Here is an 18,394-nt window from a genome sequence, read left to right on the forward strand (position 1 = left end):
AAAAAGAGCTAGCTCTCCCGACCGATAGCGGATAATTTTAGTGCCGTGCCGACCTTATCGATAATTTTTAGAGAAAAATACACCTGGGCAAGCTCTAACGCTCCAACCGTGAGCAATTCTGCGATTTTTGCGCAACCATGGGGGACGATGGCATGATCATGAACTTTGACCTTGGGGATGCCCCCTTGGTCACAAAGCAAGTTTTTCAAGGAGGGCGGTGGAAAGACAGATTGGCGGCAAAGAGAAGCGTCCAAAAGCGGGCAACTCCACGATCGACAAATCCTTCCGAGAGGGAAATATTCAAGGAAAAACGACATGATGTTAGCACGGAAGAATATATCGGCCCTGGAGCAGCACCAAGGCCACCGAAGAGACAACGAGTCGACGACTCTGAGAAGAACCCAAACCGGGTACCTCTTTCCTCCAGCAAAACTACAACTGGAAGCGAACGAGGTGCTAGGAGGAGAGTCTCGTCATTCCAGGAGGATAAAAGATCTGCATTTGTGGCTGGAAAGCTACCGCCTGGCAGTATAAATACAGGTGGGAAGAAAGCGATCTCATTCCAGGACGACACAAGACCAGCTTTTGTTGCTGGGAAACTGCCACCCGGGAGCATAAATACTGGGGTGAGAAGGACAGTCTCTTTTCAAGATGACTCCAGACCAGCTTTTGTATCCGGAAAGCTACCTCCAGGAAGCATAAATGGTGGCCCGAAACGAGATGTGCCCTACCAGGAGGAGACGAGACCTGCTTTCGTCTCAGGAAAACTCCCACCTGGGAGCATCAATGTGGGTATGAAAAGGACTACAAAATTTGAGGACGACCCGAGGCCGGCATATGTATCTGGCAAGCTCCCACCTGGAAGTCTTAGTGGTGGGAAGCCAAACCAAATCATTTCATCGCTTTTCTCATTTAACCCATCCTCGAAAACAAAATTCGAAGAGCCAGAAGCCGAGGTGGAGTCAGCAAAACCTTCGAATGCACCACTAACTGAAGAAATGGCTACTTTCACGGCGCTCGGCCTATCGAGAAGATTGGCTGCTCATTTGTCAACCAAGATGGACATGAAAGCGCCAACTGCAATTCAAAAGGCGGCAATTACTCAGATGGTGAAAGACGACAGCGATGCTTTCATACAGGCAGAGACCGGATCTGGAAAGACCCTGGCCTATCTCTTACCAATTGCTGAGCGAATCATGGGGATGAGTAGCGCAGATGTGCAAGTCCACAGAGACTCTGGTCTCTTTGCTATAGTTCTCGCGCCAACACGAGAATTGTGCAAGCAAATCGCAACCGTCCTTGAGAAGATTTTGAGATGTGCTCCATGGATTGTAAGCACTACTGTGATTGGAGGGGAAGGAAAGCAGTCGGAGAAGGCTAGGTTACGGAAAGGGGTGAACATCTTGATTGCAACACCTGGACGGCTGGCAGACCATTTAGACAATACCGAGGTCCTGAATGTGAGCACCGTGAAATGGTTGGTATTGGATGAGGGTGATCGATTGATGGAGCTGGGATTCGAAGAAGAGATCAAGGGAATCGTCGAGAAGATTGAGAAGAGGGGGTCAGCGGCCAACAGCAAAAGCATTCTTGACTTGAAGAAACTGCCAAGTCGAAGGATTACAGTTCTCTGCTCAGCAACAATGAAAATGAACGTCCAGAGACTTGGCGAAATCAGTTTGAAGGATGCTGTACACATCCAAGCTGACCCGACCGAAGAAGAAGCCGCGAAGGCTGCAAAGGACAAGGTTGATGGTGTCGTTCCAGATGACAAGAAGTTCTCAGCACCGGCACAATTGAAACAGGCATACGCCATCATACCAGCCAAATTACGGCTCGTCAGTCTGGCTGCAATCCTGAAACGAGCCTTCGCACGACGAGGATCGGTGATGAAGGCAATCGTTTTCATCTCTTGTGCTGATTCCGTGGACTTCCACTTTTCGCTGTTTAGTCGTCCACTCGAGGCCGCACCCGAAGATGGAGAGCCAGTTGGTGAACCACCGACAATTACCAAGACGGATCTGACGAAAGACACCATCGCTCTCGGAACCGCTTTCTCGAGCAAAACAAATTTTGTCATCGTCCACAAGCTTCATGGTTCTCTTGCTCAGAATATACGAACAGCAACTCTCAAAGCGTTTACCGAATCCGCAGAGCCTTGTGTGTTGATCTGCACAGATGTTGCTTCTCGAGGTCTTGATCTACCAAATGTTGACTACGTTGTGGAATACGACCCACCATTCAGCGCAGATGATCATCTGCATCGTGTTGGAAGAACGGCTAGAGCTGGAAAGGACGGTCGAGCTTTGATCTTCCTCCTTCCAGGCGAGGAAGAAGAGTACGTCTCTGTTCTTGCATCAGGATATCGGGATGGCAAGAAATCTCTGACACACAACACCTCGGAGGATATCTTAAGGAAGGGATTTGGTGGATCGGGGCGAGAGTGGGAAGAGCGCGCTACAGAGTGGCAATTGGATGTTGAACGCTGGGCACAAGAATCTCCCAAATATCTTGAGATGGCGCGTCGTGGATATCAAAGTCATATTCGTGCATATGCAACGCATGTGGCGAACGAGAGAAAATACTTCAACATGCAGACGCTTCATCTTGGACATTTGGCGAAGGCATTTGCTTTACGAGACAAACCTGGTAGCATTAAAGTACCCGGGTTGAGACCTGCGAAGATGACCAAGGCAGATAGAAGTGTGGCCGCCAGGAAAGCTAAGAGAGGAGAGGTGGAGGATAAGGCGCCAGAAGGAGAGAGGGTCCGGAAGCAGAGGAAGCTCGATCTGGACGCACCGGCAGTGGATGGCAACGATGCCATACGGAGGATGAAAAAGAAGATGAAAGAACACATGTCTGTGGCATCAGAATTTAATATTGGATGAGTAGTCGGAAAACAAATCGAGATACCCAACTCCTTATCCATAGGGAGGTGAGAATAGGGAAGATTCGTGAACAGAAACCCGCGAATCTGTGACTTTAATGCGGACCTGAACTCAACCAGAACAACCAGTAGACAATCTCAATACTGTGCAGGCAAAGATCTTCATTTTGATGAGATTGGAATGATACAGTAAAGCACGTGAGCATGCTCGGGCCATCTCGAGCCTCGCGAAAAGTCGCGTGTAAGCGCGTCCCTCCTCCAACATCATACATCGTACAATTTGCTTGTTCCATTCATTCGTCAACTTTCGCCATATACCCCGACTGTCGTTTCAATCCTGTAGTTCTGAGTAGTTTGATATCACCCATTTGGCCTTTATTAGTTTATTGTTATTTTGGCAGCATTATCCGCGATACTGCGCAGTACATCCGGAACTGGATTGTCGAAGCTTAGATACCTTCGACATCCACGAGTCTTTCCCATGTCAAATCGTTGTAAGGATTGTCTTTCTTTTTTAATACCCAAGAGTTTGAAGTCAATTGGGGTCAGATGCACGTGTATCTTAAGTTTCTCAACTATCTTGTCAACATGGGTATTTTTCTAATTGCGAAAGACCAGTAGCTGATTTTCACTTCTGTTTTATTAAACCAATTGAATATCTCTGTAAAATTTCACCAATCGCCATGATGGAAATGAGGTTGTCCGCGGCGAATATCCGACCTGACAACGATGGATGGGATCCTGTTAAGGGCGACTACTACAAGCAATATTCTTCTTTGATCTCCGATCCACAACTGAGAGCCAAAGCAGAGGAACAAATGCAACGGATCGTGCTGCAGGCTGAAGAATCAAGGAGGGCTCGAGAATTACAGAGGTCACAAGAGATAGTCAAGGCTCAGCAAGCTTCGAGGGAGCAGAGCCGACATCCAGCGAAGGCAGCCAAGCTGGTCGACTACCAGGAGCAAATGCGACTTTTAGGAGAACAAGAAAAAATGCGTATAATCAAAAGATAGATGGCATTTAAAGAGCAGAGTATCCTGGAGCAGCAACAGCACGACGACCGCGAAAGGCAGAAGCAAGTTGCAGAAGAAGAACATGGGGTAATTCTCCAACATCGAATATCTGAGCGCGAAAGAGAGATGCGAGAGGCAAAACAGGACCAGAAGACACCGAATGAAGTTCGTGAACGGAAAAGGCAACAGTTAGAAGAGCATGAGGGTTTCAGACAGGTTCAAGTACTTCTCGACCAAGAAAGACGGCGACTGGCAAACGAGGAGGTATCACAAGTTGCACTGACAAAAGTGGAAGAAAAAAGAAGAGCTGCGGAACAAGTAGAGGCTACGCGATATCATCACCGGGTCATGGCACGAGCAGAGCGCGAACATGAGGAATTGGAACGGAGCCAGCAAGATAGACCAGCACTGGCAATCTCAGCTCGACAATTACCTACATCCGAGACTAGAAACATGCATCTTCAGGCGGGAATGCGAGTAGTTCGGGCAAACGTAGTGAGCCAGGACCAGCAGAAGCTGCATGAGAGACACAAAGATATCGTCTCGGCAGCTATCGAGGCAGCGGCAGCCCAAGCTACCTCTGCCCAGAAACGATCTCACGCCGAGTTTGACGAAAGGCCAAATGGTACACAATTATCTCCTCGAACTTTCAAGAAGCCAGAAAATGTCTTCTCCAGAATGATGCGTGCACCGCAAAAGGTCACAGACTCTCCTCGCGACTTCAGCCATTGGGATGCGCATCTCCAGCAGGCGCTCGATGACCAGGTCTCGGCAGGATATGTTCGAAATGAAGCGGATTGGGCAACAACCATCACGAAAACGATTCAAACATCTCTCGAGAGCATGATCTTTCCCTATATCCGCCACCGAGCTCACCCCCAAACAAAGATCAATGCATTGCACGTTTTGATAGAGACAGCTACCGCAACGGCCTATGCTCCTCGATCTACGGCTGCTGATATGATTCGTAACAGTTCGCTTCCAAGAACACTGCTGAGTTGTATGTTGGAGATTGCGGAGAAGATGTCAGGTTCGGAACGGAAGACTGTTCTAGAGGAGCAAGCATTCCTTCATAAGGTCAAAACCCTCAGATACCAGCCAATGATTTCCTGGAATGGAAATACCTGGACTGCCCTGGACGAGTTGCTCAGGTTGATGAAAGATCCCGGGCCAGTTGGATTCAGGATGATTTTTGATCAATTGTCCAGCCAAATAGGATCTGGTCGAGGGGTGACATCTATCGCTACTGGAGTCCGTAGAATCATCAAGAGCGATATAACCTCGTACGTGACTCCAAGCACCTGCTTCGAATTGGAGGACAACGCAATGAATGTCCTGGCAGATGCTGGGACATTTGCGATGAAGGTACTTGGCACGCAGTACCGGGCCCCGGCGGATCTGTTTGGAGAGATAGCAGTGGCCCTATCGGAATTGGGAAAGATGCTGGACGGAGATGAAATTCGCCAAATTCACTCTGAGATGATTCAAGATCCCAATTTTTCAGCAGCAAACTTCCTCGACCACTTCTTAGAGTGCATAGACGATGACATTGTGACGTTCAAGACAGTGAACAATCATCAATTCAAGCATGATTATGGCTTCAGATCGAGGTCTTGCGCCGCATTTCAACTCTTTGTCGATAAGAAGAGATCACAGATGAAGCGAACACACGGCAATGATGGTCTACTGGCCAAAATATTGCTTCTCAGATGGAATCACATCTTATTCGACCCAAGCTGGTCCAGATCTCAACTTGCTTTAGATGATCTTCTGGAATTGCTTGTAGATAGCTCGGTCCCATTGAGTTGCGATCGGTACCACTGGAAGATAGATTCTGCGTTGCACAACGCAGGAATCGAGGGTTCAAGTGTTTACGCTCGAGACAAAGTTGCCAAAGACGTTCGCACGGCAGTCGATCGTAATATTTCTCATGTTCTAGCTTTGGGACGGAAAGGCTGCATGGAAACGAAAATGAATGCGTTCAAGGCATTGGTCAAGATTGGGATGCGGATGGTCGAATGGATATGTCTGCTGGTCGGCCACGATGGTAACTCGATATTTTCAAGGATCATCTGTCCGAAGACGCGGCGACGGACGCGATGATGGTCATTTGCGATTCGATGGTAAAGATGGGTGGCACAATAGCAGTGTCGTGCCAAGATCTTAGTATCGTGAACGACTTAGATGTTCTGCGAGCTCCGATACCTGAAGCATTTGAAAGTTTGGATGGCGTGCTGGATGTTATCAGAAATCCGAGCAAGGTGGGAACCAATGACGAGAAGAGAGTCGAGTTGCTGACTGTTCTGAAATCCAAAACTGTCATCGATCTTACAGATGATTGAAAAGAAAGCATTCTGTAAGCTGGCTGCAGTCTTTATCTTTTAGTAGTCGAGCAGAGTCGCATTGGACCTGGTGTAATAGGCGAGATTTTGGTGGGTCTTGGGGAATGGTGAATACCTCCGTTTGACCTCTACTGCTTTGAGTTCCGCTACTCGCAATGCAGCAACATGCCAACCATAGAGTTACATCCTGAAGTCAACGCAGATATTATTCTTCTACTACTAGTCACGGAGGTTATTACCTCAAACACTAAGGTTAGGAGCAAAGAAAATCAAATTCAGCAGCAACTTCTGGAAATCTCGCTTAGATCGATAGAAAGTAAACAAATCGCAACGTCAAGGAATGTCAAAACATGTAACAGAAATCTTCAGCATAAAACCCCCAGAAGTTCAGTAGGGCAAGAACAATCAGTTTGATAATTGTCATAGTGCCATTTCGCGGCGTATTTGCGACTACTTTTAGGAGTATTTAGGGCATGCGCATCGCGGGGCAATGATAATGCTGGAGCTGCGAATGTCATTGTTGCTTACTACGTGGTTTAAAACTTGGAATACTAATGAACATGAGATGAACAGCGCAAACAAAATGGCTATGACTGTCATGAGGCTTGGGTTAAAAGCGTTGTTCATGAATTATCCTTATGTCGTTTCAATAACGGTCTCATGCGACGAATTTGTCATTGGCAGGAACCTGGAATCACGTAGTGTTACTGCCAAAAAACTAGGTCGACGCCACATTTTTATTCTTCGTCGAAGCGCTGTTCAAATTCCAAGCTGTGGTCTATCAAGAACATCAAGCTTAGCCAAACGTTATCAAGCTTAATCAATCGTAACAATCTGAATCACAGTACAAAACTTTGAGGCATAATGTTCTCTGGTCCAAGGCATTCTTTCGACAAAGAACCTGGCTTATTTGCGGTGAATCTCTCCGTCTGCGAGTTCCAATAAAACATCGTTACTTCAGGTTCAATGCCAGTTACTAGTATCGCACCGAACATTACTTAAGTTTTATGGCACGATTACGCAGCTAGTAACTGTCATTTTTGAATTTGTATCGTTATATGAGGGGAGAAAGCGCACAGCAAGAAGTCATTAGAAGTAGAAGCAAAGCACAAAAATCCCAGAGTACGCCAGCTAGAGGCCCATAAGAGTGCAGGTAAGGCTTTAACGCCTTGAATCATCATGTAGACCCATTTGAGACTAGCTCGAGAAGTGACTCTGGCCGTCGTAGGCGTTGTTGTTAGTCGTTATTCAGACCCTTGTCTCGCTTATTCGAAGCCACAACAACAGCGTCGCTGTCTCTTTGATTCCTCCAAAATTTCTTCAAAATAACATCAAGATCGATCGTGTTCAGTCTGTGAGCGTACAAGATAGTACTTACTTTGCTCTTTGCCCTTGCAATATGAACAACCCCTGTAAGTCGGTCGTGGTGCTCAATTGACATACACACTTTGTTTTGGGAAACAGCGCTAATACTTCGAAGCAAGACGTGGTGCTGGCCGTGGCCGAGGACGACAGCCTCGAATTATTCTCAATAGCACTCCAGATAGCAGAAAATCTTCAAAGAAGGCTGCGACTGCGAAATCAGCCTCGCGACCTGCCGGCCTATCAGGTTTGTCTCCTCTGCTCACCTCCATTTTGCTGCTCTAAAATTCACTTTCAAATCTCCGCCACGATCATAATTCTCCAACTTTTCGGTCTGCTCTATACGAGCAGCTTAGCACTCTCCTTACACACAATGGCAAAAAAGAACCAAGCTGCTGGCTTCGCAAGATCGGAAACCTCAAGTCCTCCGACAATGCCATCCTCTCTGACCAAACAGGCTGCCCTTATCCTCAACTCCGTCGACATCACTGCCGTTTCATTCGATGAGTACTTGAATATGACTAATAGCAGTGGTACATCAGGCAACGAAGGACCCCCTCCAGCTGCGACGAGTGCAGACGAAAGTGTATCTGCTGTCGACGATAAGGATACCCCTGTGACTGGCACTGAGATGTCTCTTCCTGAGAATACGGAATCCCCATCAGAGACTGGATCTTCAAAGCTGAAAGAGAAACTACTTGCGGCTCGTAGAGCTGCTCCAAACTCTTACAATACGTCCTCTCCTCTCAAGAATAATTCTGTTGGAGACAAGACGCACCACGCTGCCGCCGATGCCAAGCTGGAACCCATCAAGTAAGTCCAATCTCTTGCATCAAAGTACTAGCATCTTTTGTTCCAGAATGAATTGTTTTCCTTCTCTATCAGAGCGTGTAGCAAGCTGACTCTTTATTTCTCGTTTCAGGGAAGTTACTATCGTTGACGAGCTCATTTCTCGATTCCCTGAAATGATTACAGCTCCCTCAAAATCAATAATCGTCGATATCATTATTCTCTCCGATTTCCTCAAAACCTCTGCTCCTACCGACGGTCTTGGAGCCCAACCCATTGACTACGCACAGATCGAGTTTCTTGCTGACTGCATCATCGCTCGCTCTGCCAACCACATCCAAGTTCTGCCTGCAAAGAAAGAGGTCATTTTGAATGCCAACCCGGGAGAGAAAGCTGAGGATATCGAAATCAAGGATCCTGTTGCAATGCAAGAGGAAAAAGTACGGTTGCTCTTTCAAGTCTTGTCCAATGAACTCAGCGCTCGCTTCCCACCTGACCCAGCCGCTGACCCGATCACGTCCGCCGAAGAAGAAGATACTATCTTCAGAGAGAATGCTGTTCATCTGAAAGATACCATATCTTTGAACTTGAGTATGTTCCCAGCGGATGGCAAATTGCACGCAGATATCTTGAAGTTCGACCGCGAGGAAGAGAAGCTCCGGTTGACGAAGGAAGCAGCCGAGAATGCCAAACCCAAGAAGGAAACACAAGCAGAAGTCATCCGCCGCAATATGGACTTCCTTGCCCAAGACCCATCCATGCCAACTATGCCGTTTGAGGAGGACTACGTCGAGCGTTACAGCAACTATGAGGACATGGCCAAGATTGGGCACATGGTTAACCCAGACGGACCTCTTGGTAGGGCTTATCGTTCTAAGCTTATTAAACAGAAGTCTGCCTTGGACACCGAGATGGCTAGGCATAGCACTCTCGTAGAGGCACAGAAGCGAGGTCAGGCAGGAACCCGTGCAAGAATTGATGGTAGCATTGCTGGCGCGCATGCCAGTGACTACTTCTACACGTTTGGGAAGTGAACATCATGAAAGTGTAACAGCAATAATAGTAACATGCTATAGTTTGGGATTCAGCATGGCGTACAGGAGATACCCAAGGGATTATGCTGTCTCAAAGTATCTAAGAATTCTAAGACCTTGAAATTTTAGAATCATTGCATCCTTCACATTCTGCCCACATACACTGACCATCATTAATGCTTCAAGAAGTTTGATTTGTCATTTTCTGTTGTTTGTGTTCGGCAAAGTAATCCTGATTCTGCCATTATCTCTAGTACATTCCACAAAGACCTGTAATACTGCTTGCTTATCTCTTTTGGATATTACTGCTTGCAAGAGCTTTGACAGTTCACATGACACAAGATGTCCCAGCTACCCGGTTATCCCAAATGTAGTGGAACGTTGGAAAACATATTGTGTGTGTTGGTAGAGAAGACGGTAAGTGTAGGCCAGTTGAAGCTGGTGTGACAAATCTCACCATCTGGTGATTGAGAAGGTTCAGCCGCGTTGCCAACCCAAAAATGGGATATATCTGCTCAGGCTCGTGCTAGTACGTATGGTTGTCTACCTTGTTCAAACTCCAATGGTTATGGGTCGCCCAGTTGAACTTATTATGTTGTTTTCCGGCCCTCTTGCTACCCTCTTGCTAACTAAGTGTAGGTAAGGGTACTAATTAAACAGTCGACACGAGAAACATCCATACTCAGATGTACCCAGCCAACAGAAGAGAATATTAAGCTTTCACATTAATAGATCCTCCTCTCGTTCCCACCGAACTCCAAGAGTACGCCCCTTGATATTCCAACAGACCCAATAATTCAACCAAAGAGCTGTTGAAGAACTTTGCTTCCCCAGTGCTTCTTCCCATTGTGATCAATGTAAACGCCCTTTGCTGACTCTTCTAGCATGGTACACCACTCTCTCTCCCAGCCCACAACTGAATGAACCTCCGCGTGACCTGGGGACCACACGCTTTGTGTGGTAATCGAATCGTCCGTCTTCGACGACTGCGGTGGAGGCTAGGGCTTTCTCTCGCATCAGAGATATACTGTGTTCAATTAGAGATCCATGAGTATGGCAATTGGGTTGGTTTGCTTGGGCTTACTCGTCTTCGCTGTAACCTGGGAAGTGTATAGCTGGACCTTCTTTGAAGTCGAAAGGAGCGCTCTACAATTTTTATTAGCAGGTCATATGGGCGGTAATGTATCCCAAGACTCACAATTTGTATGACTTTAGGAGGCGAAGACGGCTTCAGACAGAGTACTTGACGACATCTGCTCCCAATGTCCGAGAAGAAGTTGTGGATTTGTGGTAATGGCGTCATCGTGAAGAATAAATGTCGGTGGTATGGTAGAGAGGACGATATATAGGTATGTCTCTGATTAATTGATATGAAATGACTGTGAAATGGAAAAACTAGACGCTGGCTGATAAAACGAGGGACTGAACGACAAGATAAATTGAGAGGAAAGGACTGAATAACGATGACCGCCAACAACGATAGTAGTTGCAGATTATCGAACCGCGCTGTGCATGCTTCTTCTCATATGTGGGGATACTGAGGACTATATACAAAGGTCCATCTGAATTTAGATGTTTCTAGGTAGGTAAGATGGACGTGCTGCTAGGGGCAACGCGATATCAGATCATAAATTAGTAAGAGTCAGTGTAACATCATGTAGGCAGGCGGTGGCGCCAGTCTTGCCATTCTCAGGGTGATCATGGAGCAACGGATAGTACGAGCCATGATACAAGTGACTTCTCCTTGCACCGGAGATGGGTTGCCATGGATAATAAAGTCCACTTGGAATGGAAAACCTTGATGCCTGAATCCTTTGTAGCGTAGTACTGCGGCTGAGGAACACCTCAGCACGCCGATGATGCAAAAACCTGGCCATGGAAGTGGCGAGAACGTGTTTAGGGGTCTTGAATCTCCCGCGGGAAGGGTTCCGAGAATGGATTGGAAAATGTAATGATTCCCCACGCTAATCCAGGGGAAAGCTTATCTTGTATAACAATTTCCAGAGTGTGTTCATTTCTCGCAGCAAGGCATATCAAACTGTAGTCCATCCGAAGCAAGGGAGGGATAGCGTTCAAGGGGTAGCCAATCGCATCCACATAGGGATGTTTAAGCGAGCGGAGCATTCTCCGTATCCCTATGTGCAACCACGGTATGTGCGAAAGCTGTGATCGACAATCACTGGCAATTCATGTTTCAGTGATGCTACTAGTTGAAGCCACATAGCATGTTGGGATCCCACAGCGTTAAAAGGCAGAATTGAAACGAAATCCACGTTCCATTAGCCATATCTAGGTCACCAACGCCGAATGACAGGAGGTGTTTCCGAAACCTGGTGTCACTGAAATATCTCTGGTTGCCGGGCCCAGGTCGGCGAAGATCTTCTTCTACTTAGGGTAGTCCTTGACGTGGAAACTCTTCAGTTTCACGAATTGGTCAAATCCAAATTTGCTCAGGGTTTGGCCCTTTCCAGAATTTTTCCAGCCCGTCCACGCAAGGTCCTACAAAGGGTCAGCCCTGTGGATTGAATGGAAGGGATATGTGGAACTTACCGGACTTGGATAATCACACCTATTCACGAATACAGTCCCTGCGTCAACATCTTCTGCCAGTTCAGCCCCTTTAGCAGTGTCCTTCGTCCAAATTGAGGCAGTCAAGCCGAGTTCGCTGTCGTTCATTAACTTGATAGCCTCAGAATCATTCTTAACCTTCATAACAGGGATAACAGGACCAAAAGTCTCCTCCGTCATGACAATCATCTGATGAGTTACATTTGTCAATAGCGTTGGCTTGATGAAATTGCCGTTAGGTGGAGGCGACTTAAACGATTCATTGTCCGGAGTTGCATCCTTTGCGCCCTTGTCCAGTGCGTCCTTGATATGTGCTTCGATTGCTTCTTTTGAGCGTTTTGAGATCACCGGCCCAACATGTGTCCCCTTGTCAAAGGGATCGCCGAGCTTGTATCCCGCAAGAACCTTCTGCACAGCTTCGACAAACTGGTCGTGGATCTTCTCGTCGACATAGACTCGCTCCAAGCTGCAGCAACTTTGGCCAGAGTTAAATATAGCTCCATCAACAATTTCCTCAGCTGCCCATGCCACATCAACATCTGATCGGATATATGCCGGGTCCTTGCCACCGAGTTCCAGGCCGACACCCACGACGCGATCTGCTGCTCCCTTCTGAACAGCGAGACCTCCAGCAACGGATCCAGTGAAGCAGATAAGGGCGATTTGCGGATCTCTAACGATCGCTTCGATAGTTGTGGGTGAGCCGCAGTGGAAGTATTGGATTACGTTAGGAGGAAGTCCGGCTTCTGTGAATATGGAGGATATGTGTTCAACAATCGTTGGAGTTTGCGGTGAAGGTTTGAGTATAACGGAGTTTCCAGCCAGAAGAGCTGGTATGAGCGAGTTCATAAGGATCAGATACGGGTACTGCAGATCGATTAGCTAGAATATGGTCGGGGCTCAATCGTCTCCAACATACATTCCATGCGAATAGAATAAGGACTGGCCCCACTGGAACTTTTCGAATGAACCTCTTGAATCCTTTCTCTGCCTCGCCATCTGTATCCTTCAGAGTATCCTCACTAATCTTCAGAAGATACTCCCCTCTCTTGACCGCAGTCGTCACTTCTTTGGCTGTGTATGCAATGGGTCGTCCCATCTGTTCCGTCAGCTCCTTTGCCAGCTCATCTTGCTTAGCCTCCAGAAGCTTAAGTGCTTTCTCCACAATGGCTTGCCTGTCTGCTAGCGATGTCTTTCGAAAGCTCAGGAACGCCTCGGTTGCCACCTTTGGAAGCAGCTGAAGCTCCGTGGCAGAGATTCCACTTCGGGTCAGAACTGGCTTGTTGGTGGTTGGAGAGATGGTGGTGATGGTTTCGACGGACATGTTGGGAGGATTGGAATGGTTAGCTGACGTGGGGTTTGAAGAGGGAGGTACCGAGTAGAGAAGACAAGAGCCAAATCTTCAGAGTGGGATAAATGTTGTCGCGCCTCCCGCACACACGATTCATTCATTGCACCCCACTACCACGACGTGCCGGCCAACATATGACATAGCCCCGCCAAGGGCATCATCCCGCCCGATTTGTTACTGATTACAGGGGTACTAACCTTATTTTCAGCAGCCCCAAAAACTTTCCTCGTGCCCATTGCGTCTACTCCAAATACACAACAACCACACGCAAAATGACGACTCGAAAGCACAACGAATTCCTTGATGCGGATGACAGCGAAGACGATCGCAGTCAGGGCTATGACTCGGAGATCGAGGATGTAAAGAAGGGCGGTGGCAGAAGTTTCAAGCGGAGGAAAGTGGACAGTGATCTCAGCGACGAGGATGAAGGCGAGCTACATGACAATTCGGAGGAGGAAAAGGAGGAGGATAAGAAGGCGAACCAGGAGGAACCAAAGGATACGATAGCATTGAAGAAGGTACCCCGCAATGCAAATGATACGATGGAATTGCCCGGCGTTTCGAAACCTCTGTCGAAGAAAAATCTCGTTGCAACTGCTGCAGCGATAAAGAAGTCTGGCGTTGTCTACCTGTCCCGAATACCACCGTTTATGAAACCTCAAAAGCTCAGATCACTCCTCGAGCCATATGGTCCTATCAACCGCATCTTCATGACACCTGAAGACCCCGCATCGCATACTCGTCGAGTGCGCAATGGCGGGAACAAGAAAAGATCATTCGTCGATGGATGGGTTGAGTTCGTCAATAAGGTTCATGCGAAGCATGTCTGTGAGCTGTTGAACGCAAAGACAATTGGCGGAAAGAAAGGCACATATTATCATGACGATGTGTGGAATCTGCTCTACCTGAAGGGCTTCAAATGGAACAACCTCACAGAGCAAATCGCCACGGAGAATGCAGAACGCGCCAGCAGAATGCGAGCAGAGATAAGCAAGACTACGAAGGAGAACAAGGAATTCGTACAGAACGTGGAGAGGGCGAAGATGTTGGAGGGAATGGAAGCCAAGAAAGCTGCTAAGAGGAGAAAAGACCTTGAAGACACAAGGGAAACGAATGTGCCGCCAAAGGCAGAAAAGATGGGCGGAGAACGAGCACGTCAATTCAAGCAGACGCCAGTGGCAGCGAAAAGACGGCCAGAAGACCAACCGGAGCAGGTCAAGAGGGTTTTGAGCAAGATCTTCTAGACTAGGATGCTCAATCAAACGCAAGTAATTTGCTGGAATGGTTATAGTTTTGACACCATTGCATCATCTCCAATATTTCCTAGTCATTTTGGAGGGCTGTTTCAGTAAGTTCGAGGATCCCTTCGTATCCTTCAAGGTTCTCCTGAGCTCCTCATCAGCAAGTTGAATAATATCTCTGAGCTGGACATTAGAACACGTCAATAACTGCCTGTCTGGCATAATTTGGCGCGTGTTTTGCTTTCGAGAAGAAACATTCCCGTTGCTTAAGTATCTGTGTGCTTTGGTTAGCTTTCAGCTCTCGATCTTCCCACCTATTACCAACTCGGAAGTAATCCGCAGAGTTCCTGACCAGTCCTGGAGTGTGGTTGAGAAGCACCCGGCGATATTCCCAGTCTAAGATTTTGCACTACGTTCTCATCCTTCATGACTCTGCGTCTTGGATTTTGTGTTCCACGCCCTTGTGAAAGAACTATTCAACTTCGGAAGCTCATGGCTCTTATGTACCTCCTTGGCTGGTACTATTTTCATAGCTCGGCATTTCTTGACGAAGGGAGGTATCCTAACCAAAAAAATGCAGAGGGTAGTGTTCTCCGAGATGACTCTCGTTGAAATTGTATGTACTTGAGTGCTGCCAGCACAGACTTAACCTAGGCTGCCGTCCCAGCACATGCTGACTCTATCAGGAGATTCGATGATGAATCACTTTCTAGGCATAGAAAAATCCGACTCACTTCAAAGCTCTTGGGTTTTGTTGCAACTAGCCAGGGAAGTGAGCGTTTCCCCTCTCCGTGCAAGTCCACACGCAGCTTGTTTTCCTTCCATTTTGTCTGCTTCCGGAAGCAACAAACGTCGCACAAATGCCTCGCTGCTAATTGTACGCACTTCCAACAAAGAACATCGGAAACCCTAGCCCAGTAGACTTCAGAATCAAGCAGCAAGTCTTTTTCTTCTTCTTACAAACAAATGTGTTTTTCAATGTCTGATACGCGACTTGTACTTGGCAGATCTTATAATCATGGCCAATCAACCTGGCCTTGCAGCCCCGAATCCTTGGCCGCCAAAGTATGCCCTCTCTGACACGGGTAGTACGGGCTGTATGTAGATTTCTGCATCTTTCTTCTAAGATCTTAGATGATCGAGTCTGAAGACATATAGTGCCTATATCAATGTTGACTGGAAAGGTCTTGACGGACACGTATAATGACACGGCGAGAGCTGTTGAGACAATGATGCCGCTGAGAACTTTCTGCGAGACGAGGCCGGACAGTAATAATACCAAGCATTGGACAGTTGAACTGGACGGGTGGATTCGGAGGGCGAATGGCAATCTGAACCATTGTCGAGCTGCTGCCGCTTCGCTGCCTGTGGTATCATGAATCGTGTTTTGCATAGATTTTGTTTAGGATATTGAGGAGCGAAGTACTGTAAATAATAGCCATTAGATATGCAATCTTTACGTAGAACAAAAAGGGTATCCATGCTTGCTATGCGACACATACAGTACAGGGTCAACTTAATAAATGTCCCAGAGGCTGACCTTCCCATCCTTACTACCAGCAGCAAGCCAGTGTGCCGTCCTTGCCTTCAATAACCTTGCTTCCTTGACAGTCATAGAATTCTCCTTTTTGACCAACTCACTCCCCTCTCCGCTTTCCTCTTTGTTCTCGACTTGGGCAAAGGCAACGGCATAACAGCCGTGACTGTGCCACTTCAAAACTGCTAATTCCTTCATACCCTTCGCACCGTAGACTCGGACTCTAGAGTCCCACCCTGCAGTCGCAAAGATTTTGCCGTCGTTACGAATACGTAAACTTTGCTGGCCGGCGTGCTTCGACTGGAGGGTTTTCAAGGGCATGCTTTCGACAGCCATGATAACATTCTCGGCTGCTACGGGAATGGGATGTTTAGCGATAATGGCATCAGCAGAGGATGTGATATAGAAGTCTCTCGTAGGAGAGACGTCGAGAGACAGGATAGGTTGGGTGTGTGCTTGGGATGTGTAGAGGTGCGACCAGGTTGAGTTTGCGAGCTGGGAGACACTTGTGTGGCCACTTTCGTAGGCAGCGAGCACTGTCAGACAGGCAGCCTGAGGATGGTAGAATATGGATACAGCCATCACCATCCCACCCTTGATTGAAGATGGACTAGGAACAGTATGGATGCGCATTGAAGATGGCAAATGGAAAATGTCAACCTAACAGGATCAGCGTAGTCCGGTATGAAGGAACGGGAGTAATGCTAACGTACGGTTTCGGAACTGAGGGTATTGGGGACAGCTATCAAAAGCTCTTCATCAGAGCTTTGTAATGGGCATTGCGCGAATGAGCAGAAGTTCATGGTGTTGACATGAAGCACATGTAATAGCCATGGCTCTCTCCGCGGCTCCGGCGGCACATCAACTGGCAGCACAGTGCTCATGGACGCTTCGTCCTCTTCTGATAGTCTCCAAACAATGAGCTTGTTATCTTTGCCATGCCTGCAATAGTGTTAGAGAGAGATAACAAGATTCCCGAAATGGGCATATAACATGTGAGAGAATGTCTGTTTGATATCGGAGGTATGTAAGGTAGCCTAGGAGATATGTGAAATTATACATGATTCGCCTCTCTTCCAAGCACGCTCGCGGGACTCTATCTTCTCATAATAACACCAATGAACTATAGATAGATCAATTCGTGATAATACTTGAAACATACTCACGTGATAAGTTTGTCAAAACCCCAGGGACTGGCCCCAAGGATTGCACCCTCATGGGCTCTCCAGACAGCGACTGGTCTTTTCGTTGCCAGGCTCCATATGACTATCCAACCTTCTTCATCGCCGGTGACAAGCCGGCTGTTTGACCGTATGAATGTGGTTGAGTGTATTTGGGAGCCATGACCACGCAGGATGTACGCCGGCTGGGCTGGAGGTAAAGCCATGCCGGCTACTGCCGCTGCTTTATTTGGATCAGACTTTAGAAGACGATGCTGGTCAAGAGTCTGGGATCTGTGGTTGACGGCCCGCCGTGTCAGGTGGTGCTGATGCTTTTCGCAAGATGTTGGTCAAGACTTTCGGGTTCGTAATATTGAGGCCAAAAAAAGGTTGGTTCTCCACCGACCATGCGAATATTCATGCATCAAACCCATGGTTTGTATGCTGTTTGGGGTATCGAGAAACCAATGAAAGTAGAGCGATATTTCGATGCAGCCGCAGGTTTGTTTCGAAGATATATAAGCAATTGGCGTGCGGTACCTACTGTACCTTAAAATAATATAATATTGATAATCCTGCATCTGTCTTGTCTGGCCCCTTCCCCTCCCACACACGTGAGTGAAGAGCTAAGCTTGGGGCAAGCGAAATCTGGGGCACCTCATTCCCGCCTTTCAAATTCCAGGTTCCCATGACCTTAGCTTAGCCTCCCACTACAGTAAGTCCCCGCTGCAAGTCAGATTGAACCCCAGTCCGTCCAGCCATTCCTTAGGAGCTTTGACGAGCTTCTACCTCAATTTGATGCAGGCAGGCAGGGCAAAGCAGGACAGGTGGTAGGTAGGTTAGTCATTGGGGTGGTGGAAGGGTCAAGACAAATAAATGGAAGGCTGCAGGGAAGGGAAGGGAAGGGAAGGGAAGGGAAGGGCAGGTGCAGGTGCATGCTGCAAGAACCAGAACTGCTCTACAGTAGAGTTGAGTTTCGGCTCTTCTCACGAACTCGTCTACAGTCCAGTCCAGTACTGTACAGGATGACTTCCAATAGGTAAATTCTCCCTGCCAGGCCAGGCCAGGCCAGGCAATTGTGCAAACTCAACGGAAGCCATGGCTGTTCTT

At 47.6% G+C, this 18,394-nt stretch overlaps 9 protein-coding genes across 9 annotated transcripts; 6 read left to right on the forward strand and 3 right to left on the reverse strand.

Annotated features, from left to right (window-relative positions):
• Nucleotides 1-92: 92 nt before the first annotated feature.
• On the forward strand, nt 93-3,039 carry DBP7 (ATP-dependent RNA helicase dbp7). The gene has a single exon (XM_058504870.1). It carries the CDS (start codon nt 138-140, stop codon nt 2,886-2,888), a length of 2,751 nt encoding a protein of 916 aa, XP_058359426.1. The 5' UTR covers nt 93-137; the 3' UTR covers nt 2,889-3,039.
• A 531-nt stretch (nt 3,040-3,570) lies between these two features.
• On the forward strand, nt 3,571-3,900 carry ONS95_011269 (uncharacterized protein; the record flags this gene model as incomplete). Its single annotated transcript, XM_058504871.1, has 1 exon — nt 3,571-3,900. One exon carries the CDS (start codon nt 3,571-3,573, stop codon nt 3,898-3,900), a length of 330 nt encoding a protein of 109 aa, XP_058359427.1.
• ONS95_011270 (uncharacterized protein) lies at nt 3,901-6,003 on the forward strand (the record flags this gene model as incomplete). The annotated part of the gene is made up of 1 exon (XM_058504872.1): nt 3,901-6,003. One exon carries the CDS (start codon nt 3,901-3,903, stop codon nt 6,001-6,003), a length of 2,103 nt encoding a protein of 700 aa, XP_058359428.1.
• Nucleotides 6,004-7,977: 1,974 nt separating this feature from the next.
• Nucleotides 7,978-9,427, forward strand: ONS95_011271 (uncharacterized protein; the record flags this gene model as incomplete). The annotated part of the gene is made up of 2 exons (XM_058504873.1): nt 7,978-8,417; nt 8,527-9,427. The coding sequence occupies 2 exons, from the start codon at nt 7,978-7,980 to the stop codon at nt 9,425-9,427; spliced, it is 1,341 nt and encodes a 446-aa protein (XP_058359429.1).
• Nucleotides 9,428-10,279: 852 nt separating this feature from the next.
• ONS95_011272 (uncharacterized protein) lies at nt 10,280-10,730 on the reverse strand (the record flags this gene model as incomplete). Its single annotated transcript, XM_058504874.1, has 3 exons — nt 10,280-10,454; nt 10,512-10,573; nt 10,626-10,730. 3 exons carry the CDS (start codon nt 10,728-10,730, stop codon nt 10,280-10,282), a joined length of 342 nt encoding a protein of 113 aa, XP_058359430.1.
• Nucleotides 10,731-11,812: 1,082 nt separating this feature from the next.
• Nucleotides 11,813-13,319, reverse strand: ONS95_011273 (uncharacterized protein; the record flags this gene model as incomplete). Its single annotated transcript, XM_058504875.1, has 3 exons — nt 11,813-11,926; nt 11,978-12,862; nt 12,915-13,319. 3 exons carry the CDS (start codon nt 13,317-13,319, stop codon nt 11,813-11,815), a joined length of 1,404 nt encoding a protein of 467 aa, XP_058359431.1.
• Nucleotides 13,320-13,618: 299 nt separating this feature from the next.
• ESF2 (RNA-binding ATPase activator esf2) lies at nt 13,619-14,590 on the forward strand (the record flags this gene model as incomplete). The annotated part of the gene is made up of 1 exon (XM_058504876.1): nt 13,619-14,590. The coding sequence occupies one exon, from the start codon at nt 13,619-13,621 to the stop codon at nt 14,588-14,590; it is 972 nt and encodes a 323-aa protein (XP_058359432.1).
• A 1,015-nt stretch (nt 14,591-15,605) lies between these two features.
• Nucleotides 15,606-15,966, forward strand: ONS95_011275 (uncharacterized protein; the record flags this gene model as incomplete). Its single annotated transcript, XM_058504877.1, has 2 exons — nt 15,606-15,684; nt 15,746-15,966. The coding sequence occupies 2 exons, from the start codon at nt 15,606-15,608 to the stop codon at nt 15,964-15,966; spliced, it is 300 nt and encodes a 99-aa protein (XP_058359433.1).
• A 31-nt stretch (nt 15,967-15,997) lies between these two features.
• ONS95_011276 (uncharacterized protein) lies at nt 15,998-17,855 on the reverse strand. Its single transcript, XM_058504878.1, has 3 exons — nt 17,291-17,855; nt 16,838-17,066; nt 15,998-16,784 (listed from the first exon to the last, which is right to left on the reverse strand). Exons 1-3 carry the CDS (start codon nt 17,509-17,511, stop codon nt 16,104-16,106), a joined length of 1,131 nt encoding a protein of 376 aa, XP_058359434.1. The 5' UTR covers nt 17,512-17,855; the 3' UTR covers nt 15,998-16,103.
• Between the last annotated feature and the right edge of the window lie 539 nt (nt 17,856-18,394).

The sequence above is a fragment of the Cadophora gregata genome (genome assembly GCF_030347475.1).
Source record: "Cadophora gregata isolate MNR1 chromosome Unknown scaffold_5, whole genome shotgun sequence".
In the NCBI taxonomy this organism is placed as follows: Eukaryota; Fungi; Ascomycota; class Leotiomycetes; order Helotiales; family Ploettnerulaceae; genus Cadophora; species Cadophora gregata.